The sequence below is a fragment of the Rhinopithecus bieti genome, unplaced genomic scaffold (assembly GCF_001698545.2).
Source record: "Rhinopithecus bieti isolate Rb0 unplaced genomic scaffold, ASM169854v2 scaffold_1918, whole genome shotgun sequence".
Taxonomy (NCBI): domain Eukaryota; kingdom Metazoa; phylum Chordata; class Mammalia; order Primates; family Cercopithecidae; genus Rhinopithecus; species Rhinopithecus bieti.
The window spans coordinates 1,416,947-1,426,805 of record NW_016803680.1 but is presented as its reverse complement, the minus strand read 5'-3'; the positions used below and the strand labels follow the sequence as shown (position 1 = coordinate 1,426,805).

The 9,859-nt window shown below is 39.6% G+C and overlaps 1 protein-coding gene across 8 annotated transcripts in view; it reads right to left on the bottom strand.

Annotated features, from left to right (window-relative positions):
• REXO5 (RNA exonuclease 5) overlaps positions 1-9,859 on the bottom strand; it is a 44,443-nt gene that overhangs the window by 31,170 nt on the left and 3,414 nt on the right. For 5 of the 8 annotated variants that reach the window (XM_017849981.1, XM_017849970.1, XM_017849989.1 and 2 more), the window contains 4 exons: positions 7,370-7,501; positions 6,123-6,235; positions 4,364-4,490; positions 3,202-3,298 (listed from right to left, as the gene is read on the bottom strand). In XM_017849981.1, coding sequence (XP_017705470.1) covers positions 3,202-3,298; positions 4,364-4,490; positions 6,123-6,235; positions 7,370-7,501 — 469 coding nt within the window. The remainder of the gene's footprint in view (positions 1-3,201; positions 3,299-4,363; positions 4,491-6,122; positions 6,236-7,369; positions 7,502-9,859) is intronic. The other 3 variants (XM_017850017.1, XM_017850008.1, XM_017850027.1) reach the window with 1 other exon arrangement.

The following is a 9,859-nucleotide window of genomic DNA, read 5'->3' as shown; positions in this document are numbered from 1 at the left end:
GAGGGGAGAGGGGTAGGGAAGGGAAGGGAAGGGAAGGGAGAAAGAAAGACAATGAAGTAGAAAGAGGCTAGAAAGGGCTTTACAGTAATTCTGGCCAAAAAATTATGAGCATCTGCTAGAGGCAGAAATACCATTTGACCCAGCAATCCTGTTACTAGGTATATTCTAAAGGAATATAAATTGTTCTGTTATGAAGATACATGCAGGTGGAAAAGACATGGAATCAACCCAAATGCCCATCAATGATAGATTGGATAAAGAAAATGTGGTACATATACACCATGAATACTACGCAGCCACAAAAAGGAACAAGATCATGTCCTTTGTAGAGACATGGATGGAACTGGAAGCCATTATTCTCAGCAAACGCAGAAACAGAAAACCAAACACCACATATTCTCACTTATAAGAGGGAGTTGAATGGTGAAAACACATGGACACGTGGGGAGTAAACAACACACATTTCGGGTTGTCAGAGGGGTTGGTGGAGGTAGAGCATCAGGAAGAATAGTTAATGGAGGCTGAGCTTAATACCTAGGTGATTGGTTGATCTGCGTACTAAACCACCACATCACACATTTAGCTATGTAACAAACCTACACATCCTGCGCATGTATCCGGGAACTTAAAATAAATGTTGAAGAAAGAAGGCCAGGTGCAGTGGCTCATGCCTGTAATCTCAGCACTATGGGAGGCTGAGGCGGGTGGATCACTTGAAGCCAGGAGCTCAAGACCAGCCTGGTCAAACATGGTGAAATTCTGTCGCTACTAAAAATACAAAAATTAGCTGGTGTGGTGGTGCCTGCCTGTAGTCCCAGCTACTGAGGAGACTGAGGCACAAAAATCACTTGCACCCAGGTGGCAGAGGTTGCAGTGAGCTGGGATCATCCCACTGCACTCCAGCCTAGGCAACAGAGCAAGACTCTGTCTCAAAAAAAAGTTGTTACCAGCATCCAAATTAAGATAGTGGAAGGGATGGAGGAAAAGGGATATATAAAACATACACAAAAACCTGGTAGAACATGGTGAAAAAATAACTCAATTCAGCCAGCAAAATATTTAAATATTTATCTATAACTTTATTATATACCCGGCACTGTTTTGGCCACTAGGAATTTCCCAATGCACAAAACCAACAAAATTCCTCATGAAATTTAACTTCTAGTTGGAAATATGGATAATAAACAAATAAATATGTAATATATCAGGTAAGATAAGGGCTTTGAAGAAAAGGAAGAGAAAAGGATAGGAAATGTTGGGGCAGGAAATGGTTATTGTCTTATATTTTGTATAGGATGATCTGAGAAGGTCTCTGTTAAATTGACATCTGAATAGAGATTTATAGGAGCAAAGGGAATCAGGCATGCAGACAGATTGGGGATAGGGAGCCAAAAGAACATTATAAAATTCAACACTGGTGTCTTAGAGAAAAATGACACCAGCAAGAGGGAATATGAAGAGCCCATTATTTGAGGATGAGAAAAATGCTTTTAGCTATGTTATGACTGAGGACAGTAGAATATCCAAATAGCAATTGGAATATTCAGCAGGCAGTTGAGAATGCAGGCCTGCAAGCTAGGGCATCAGACCTAGAGGTAATGATATAGGAGTCATTCAAAGAAAACTAATAGGTGAACTTGGCAAAAACAGATGAATACTCCAAAGGAAAGACTGATTAACGAAGATCAGAGTGCGAGGGACTATGCCTTGGGGACTGTGATATTTAGCATGGGAAGATGAAGTGAAATACTTAAGAGGATAAAGAAGTTGCCATAACCTCTCTGGCTCCTCAAGGCCTACAGAATAAAATCCAAATTCTTTTGGCATGGCATTCAAAGCCTGCAGGTTGTCTCTCTGTGGCTGGTACAGAATATAAAAATAAAAAATAAAATAAAAATAAAGCCTGCAGGGTGTGGCTTTAATCTGCCTTTCCAGCTTTGACTCTCATCACTGCCTCCTCCTGTTCTTCTCAGCATGCCCAACAAGCTGTACTCTTCAAACATGTCAAATTTCTTTTTCCTGATTACATCTTTTCTTTCACAACGTGGTGTTTTTACTTGAATCTAGAATCTCATAGTGATTACTCTGTGATTTAATCACAGATGTTTAAAATACAATGCAGATCAAATCAAATACAACTGCAGATCAAAAATGGGCATCCATGAGAAGAAGAGAACAATGGAAAGATAGAAAATTAGAAGTGGGGATTAGGACAGAGGATAATACAAGCACATTTCTAGAGGAGATAAGAAATCAAGTTACTCCTCACTACTTTTTCAACACTGGTTGATATTATTCAATTAATTTCTGAACACAAAATACAGTATCATTGAACAATACCTAACCTTACTATATGCAATGAACTCTGATAAGTCCTATACTATTCTATCACTCACCTCCCGGCAAAACCAAAAAGGTTAGCTAAAACTTGCTAATAAGACACAACCCATAGTTTGAAAAACACTGCTATCATGAATCTTGCAGCTGGCTAGTATCTAAACCTCCTGCCTATTCTTCACTGCGAGTAGTATCAGTAAGTATCCTTTATATTAGTCAAAGGCATGATCTTCCTTCCCACCTATACACTGGTGGGTACAAAGACCCAGTGACAGTTTAGAAATTATTCAGAGTAATTCATAACAGTCCAATGTTAGTGATACCCAGGTATCCTTAGCTATCTAACCAGATGGTTTCTGAGGCATGAACCCTGGCTGTGGTTCCTGCTATCTAACCTCCCTGGGTACCTGCCCAGTTTTCCTTAAAAGAACTGTTCTTGTGGCCCAGGTATGGTGGCTCACGCCTATAATCCCAGCACTTTGGGAAGCCAAGGCGGGAAGATCACTTGAGCTCAGGAGTTTGAGACCAGCCTGGGCAGCACAGTGGAGCCCTGTTTCTCAAAAAAAAAAAAAAAAAAAAAATTAGCTGGGAATGTGGCACGTGCCTGTAGTTCCCCAGCTACTCAGGAGGCTGAGGTGGGAGGACTGCTTGAGTTTGGGAGGTCAAGGCTGCAGTGAGCTGTGTGATCACAGCACTGCACTCATGCCTGGGTGACAAGAGTGAGATCCCATCTCAAAAAAACAAACAAAAATTGTTTTTGTGCTTAAGTTAGTTAGAATTGAGTTCTGTTGTGCTAAACCTACTTACAATCATATCCACATCTTTTAGAGTGAGCAAATCATCAAACCAGCATCATAGCTATACCTTCCATTGTCTTGGGCAGATCTCCAGCTCTTTGTTTTGTTTGTAGCCCAACAATATCAGCTAGAAAATCAGATGATGGTGGAGGCAAGCGGAATTTCTGAAAATATATTAACAGGTTTTAAAAAAATGGTTGAACAGCTAAAATACTGTGAAAGGCCTGGACTTTTATTGTCAGCTCAGTGCTTTTAAAGTTCTACACAGTAATTGTTAGCATTTTAAAATGAGAACTGTTTCCTTAATATAGAAAAGTGACTAAGTAAATGAAGCCACACAACGCTAACCGATCCCTGTGATTATACATCGTAAAAAAGACAAACTTTAAAGAAACGTATAACTTAGACAAGAAAAGTCCCTTTGTATTTTCAAAGTTCTTCCAAATCTATTATTTCATTGGAAAGCATGCCATTGCCATCAGAACAGATGGTACCACAGGGCAAAAAGGTTGAGCACTTCAGCTTCAGGTTCACCTGGGCTTAAATTTCAGCCCTACCACTTACAGGCCAGAACTTGGGCAAGTTACTCAGTTTCTCATGTACAAAATGGAAATTAAAAAGTATCTATTTATAAGACTATTGTGATAATTAAAGATGATATGTGTAGCATGTGGTCCATGGTTAATAGAGAGCCTGACACACAGGGAGTGCTCAATAAATGAAAGCAAAAAAAGAAAATGGTGACCCAGGGAAGTTAAATTAGGGCTCACCAACTCAAATGCCTTCAGGAATAAATGGATGAAATGGGTCACTAGGAAATGGAAGAGGCTATGGGAAAATGGAAAGCAGGTGCCTCTTTTTAAAGATGACAACTGCTATTCAGTTCCATATACTGTTTTAAGGGTGCCCAATCTTGTGATTTTTTTTAAAGAGAGGTAGAAAACACAGCTTGTATATATATTTTATAATTTCTGAAAACACCATAGCCCAAATAAAATAGAACAATATCAACCTAGGAGCTACAGATTATAACCTGGGAATAAGTGTTTGCCTAGATTTCCAAAGAAAATCAGAGACAAATCTACATGAGGCCTCTAAGGTCCTTTTGCTTTCTATATCCCCTACTGTTTGTTCAGTTAGGTTGCCAGGGAGCATGGTCCCTGACACACGTATTAGTCTCAGAATGGGAGGACAGACTCAGCCCCTAGTGCAAAGTTTTCTTAACTTACATGTCTGAATGCTTTTCGAAGACATCCAAACTCCAAATAGAACCTGTAAAAGTGTAGCTGACTCATTCCCTGCAGAACAAAAACCACTACGTTGTTTAGGTGGTTTTGATGAAAAAGCTGGCACCAGCTGCCGAGAAATCAAACCAACACAGTTAAGAGAGATGGCCTTAAGTCAGTTACAGGCATATAGAGGGGAAATAGGGGAGAAGGAGCAGGAAAAGCAGTGCGTGAGAGTTAATAGAATTTATCATCATTCACTATCTGCCTGAAACTGGAAGACAGCCATTATTGCACAGAATTCAAATAAAGATCCATAGAGATAAATACTTGTTGCATTCAAATCAAGTAAAATACCAAGCAAAACGCAATGCATTTAAATTCACTGTCCTATTGATTAAGATTTGTTTGGAATCAAACAAAGTCATCCCTAAGATCCCAACCTACTCTGCAGTCCTTCTTAAACCAGGTAATCAAATGGCTGGCTTTAAGAATTTCAGTTTTGGCCAGGCACGGTGGCTCACGCCTGTAATCCCAGCACTTTGGGAGGCCAAGGCAGGCGGATGACTTGAGGTCAGGAGTTCAAGACCAACCTGGGCAACATGGTGAAACTCCATCTCTACTAAAAAAAGAATACAAAAAATTAGCTGGGAGTGGTGGCATGTGCCTATAATCCCAGTTACTCTGGAGGCTGAGGCAAGAGAATCACTTGAACCTGGGAGGTGGAGGTTGCGCTGAGCGGAGATTGTGCTGCTGCACTCCAGCCTGGGTGACAGAGCAAGACTCCATCTCAAAAAAAAAAAAAAGGTTAAATCCTGCTCCACTCATTTTTGTAAATAAGACTATTGAACTACAGTCGTGCTTATTTGTCTGTGTGTTACATATGGCTGCTTTGGGCTACAATGGCCAAGTTGGGTAGTTGAAGTAGAGACATAAAACCTACCAAAAAAAAAAGTTTTAGATAAACTGACAGACTGATGGCTATAATTGTTGATGGAAAAGATAGTTCTCAAAGCAGCTAGCCAATTTATAACAACCTCTCCCAGAAAGATGTGTATATTATTTGTATACATACAAAACATTTTTCATAAGACACTTAATAATGGCACCAACAATATCAGAATAGTAAGATTCTCTTTTTTTTTTTGTAGGGACTGGGTCTCACTATGTTTCCCAGGCTGGTCTCAGACTCCGGAACTCAAGCAATCCTCCCACCTTGGCCTCCCAAAGTGCTGGGGATTATAGGTGTGAGCCACTATGCCTGGGTTCTCTTTGCCCTTTATTTGTAAAAGAAAGAAAAAAGATTAACTAGAATTCTTCACATATCATTGTTATTTCAACTGAGTCTGCATCAGGTGAAACAAACTAAAATACCTATAGTAGCCAGACAGATACTGTAAATACGGGAAGCAGGCCAGGTAGGACATTGGAGTATACATGTCCCATATAATGGGGGAGACTACCATTCAGTTTTGACAAATTGTTGCCATGTGGGAATAGAGGGATAGCTGCCATTTTTGAGTTTTTGGAAGAAGAAAAGGTAGATTTTTATATAGGAATTTCCAGAATTAACACTTGGCAGACATCATGAAAAAATTTAGGATGTGCTGTAGAGCAAAAAAATAATGTTGATAAGCCAGTTTGAAACCTCTGGTTTGAATGATAGAGCCTTGGGAGAGGTAAAAAAAAAAAAAAAAAAAAAAAAAAAAAAAAGAAAAAAGAAACCTGTGGTCAATACCCACCATTTAAGTTCATCTCATACCTGGGTTTTGGAACATTGGATTTGCCCAGAACTGCATACTTCAGCAATTCACATAGCTGGTCATGGGTTACTTCACAGTTGTCAGTAAATAAAATGGTAGATAAGCGGGCTTTCTGCAAAGATTAATCAGGGCATAGCAAACAATTATTGGTTATCAAGAATACCAACAAAGTGAGTTATTAAATTATTCTAGCTTCTGATTACTTTAACATCCAGGTATATTCTAACATAAGGAAGTTCTAATTAATTGAAAATGATGGTATAAAATAACAATATGTGGTAGGTATGACATTATTAATAAAATATTGAACTATCATTGACACAAAACTTGAATTATAGATAGTTGGTTACATGCTAGGAATAGGATAAATAAAACATAATTCATGCTCTCAAAGAGTCCATTCTACTAGGAGGAAAAAGCAATAGCTAATTCCAACATAGTGTGGGTAAGTGCTAATACAAAGGTATGAGAACAAGGAGTCTAACTGCTTTAGGGGTCAGAGAGTTTGGGGAAGGCTACTGAGATGAAAATACGGAGGCTAAGCCTTGAAAATGAGTCTACCCTGTTGGCGGGAACATCACATTCAACATGTAGTATGGCTTGGCAAGGAGCCAAGAGTGCATGTTGCATAGTAGTGGAGATATGAGGAGAGGGAAGTAGGAGCCAGATCATAGATCAATGCGGCCTAAGCTAATGAATGAGAATTTATCCCTGGGCAACAAGAGTTCAGTCAAGCTCCCAATCCCTTTAAAAAGGCTTTGAACTTATACTTGTTTCGTTTTTTCTTTTCTGAGATAGAGTCTCTGTGTCACCCAGGATGGAGTGCAGTGGCGCTATCTTGGCTCACTACAACCTCTGCCTCCCAGGTTCAAGTGATCCTCCCACCTCAGTGTCCTGAGTAGCTGGGACCACACATTAGCTGGGACCACAGATGTGTGCCACCATACCTGACTAATTTTTTTTGTATTTCTGGTAGAGATGGGTTTTCACCATGTCACCCAGGCTGGTCCTGAGCTTAAGCCATCTGTTCTCCTCAGCCTCCCAAAGTGCTGGCATGAGCCCCCATGCCCAACCTACAGTCACCACACCCAGCCTATATTTGTTTATTAAAGTAATTCGTGTTTGTTACAAAAGATTCAATAATAGAGAAGTGTAAAATAAATGATACACAATAGAGAAATGAAAATAAAAGTCACATCAGAGATAATTAACATAAAAGTACAACTCAAAGGTAATCACCACTTTCCTTTTGGTCTGCGAGGCAGCAGAGTATAGCAATTAGAAGCTCAAGTCCTAGAGTCATACTACCTGAGTTCAAACACCAGGCTCTATCATCTTGGACCAGTGCCATAGCCTTTCTAGGACTCAGTTTCTTCATCTAGAGAGTAATTATAATTTTATCTCATTAAACAATTGGGAGTACGAATGAAATAGTTCAAGTACAATGTAGTGAGGCTAGTGCCTGATACAAGTACTTAATAAACATCAGATATTATTGCTAATTTCTTCCCATGGTCTTAAGTTAATGTTAAACTCTTATATTAGCCAGACACAGTTCTGATCACTTTACATGCATTAAATAATTTAATTCTCACAACTTTTTAAGTGGGTACTACTATTATCCCCATTTCACAGATAAATTGGAGAAACAGACAGATGACAGAACCAAGACTGGAATGCAGGCTTATCTCTATACTATATAGCCCCCAGTGGATTTTATCAATCATTCTTTTTTGAAACCAACTCCCTACTCCCAAACTTAATCTGTGAGTATCTTTCCATATCAGTTAAAAAAAAAAACACACATCAATTTTAATACTTGAATAATAGTCCATTTTCTAAATTTACCTGAAAATTTATAATATATCTGAAAAAATTCCTTATTGATAACACTGTTTTGTTTTTTAAATTACAAACAACATTATGATGAACATCCTTGTACAGACACCTTTGTATATCTATCTAATTACTTTCTTAGGATCAATTGCCGGTTCAAATGAACTCTTGAAAGAATATGCCTGTTTGTTTTACCAAATAAAACATGAAATTAATAAGGTGAGACTGAGCAAGATGGAGTCTATACGGCGGTGAGTAACCCTGGTTGCCAGGCATAGGATGTCAAGAGCCTGAGTTGGGTGAGGGTGTCCTGCAGAGGAGACAGTCCAGGACTAGGAGCAGAAGACCAGGACATTCATGCAGGAGGGTGCTCAGGTGTGGGGTGTCAAAGCCTCAGCAGCACAAGGAGGTCACCCATACAGGAAGGAAGGGAGGGCAGTGAGGCCAGATATCAGATGTCAGAAACTATTTAGGGTAAGGAGGGCATCAATGCTGAGGGACAGTAGTGGTCTGTTACAGGATTTAAAGCCTGAACAGGATGAGGGTATAAACGTGAGAGGATGGTGGCAGCTACCTGTCATAGGATGAGGGTGCTCACAAAGGAAGATGACCTGGTACAAGGTGATGGAGCCAGTGTAGGGTGACAGAGCCTAAGCAGAGTCAAGAGGGTGTGAGGGTGGGTCAGTGGCAGCAATAAGGGATTGATCAAATATATTGAAGATGTTGGGTGTTGGGTTTCTCATTGTTAGTGAAGGCAGTTACAAATATGAAAATGGGTTGGGCACAGTGGCTCATGCCTATAATCCCAACACTTTGGGAAGCCGAGGTGGGCAGATCACTTGAGGTCATGAATTTGAGACCAGCCAACATGATGAAACGCCATCTCCACTAAATGTACAAAAATTAGGCGGGCGTGGTGGTGGGTGCCTGTAATCCCAGCTACTCAGGAGGCTAAGGCAGGAGAATCGCTGGGAGGGAGAGGTTGCAATGAGCAAAGATCATGCCACTGCACTCCAGCCTGGGTGACTGGGCAAGACTTCATCTCAAAAAAAAAAAAAAAAAAAAAAAAAAAAAGGAGAAAACTAGAATGAACCCTGTGGTACTGGATTTGGATTAAAGTGGAGATACTGATGTGAATTCACATCAGTAAAATACAGAAAAATATTTAAATGTAAGTGTGTGTATGTATACACTTTCAACTTACAGAATTTTCAATTTACGATGGGTTTATTGGGACATAATCTTATTTTAAGTTGAGAAGCATCTGTATTGACATCGCCATAGCACCCAAATCAAAATACCATTCTACACTAAAAAGAATCAAGTACCCTATGAGAAATGATTGATTCCAGGCTTGGGGCAGGGAAAGCACATATGGGCCTGGAATATCTTTTTGTGCCAGAAAGTAATGACGTGCTCAAAGAATGGTGTTGTCATGTCAAAAGGCCACAGAAGCTAGCTTAATGACAAAATCTTGGATATTTAAAGCATCACAATCCAGTAAAAGATAGTAACACACTGAACAAAATAGGTACCACTGAGTTCATACTGATAAAAAAGTAAATGCATAAGCCCAAAATGTTTGAGGAAGCACATTACAAAGAGAGCTGGGAACAGTGGCTTAGGCCTGTAATCTCAGCTACCCTGAGGCTGAGGTGGGAGGACTGTTTGAGCCCAGGAATTCCAGACTAGCCTGGGCAATATAGCAAGATCCTGTCTCAAAAAAATAAATAAGAATGAAAATTACAAAAAGAAAAAGATAACTTTAGAGAAGTTTAGTAGAAACTACCTTAATCGAGTTATCAAAGTTAATATCACCAATAATGGGATAAATCAAATTGTGTACAATCTGCAAGGGAGCAGAGTATCACTCCTGTGATATTCCTGCTAAAGATGTGTA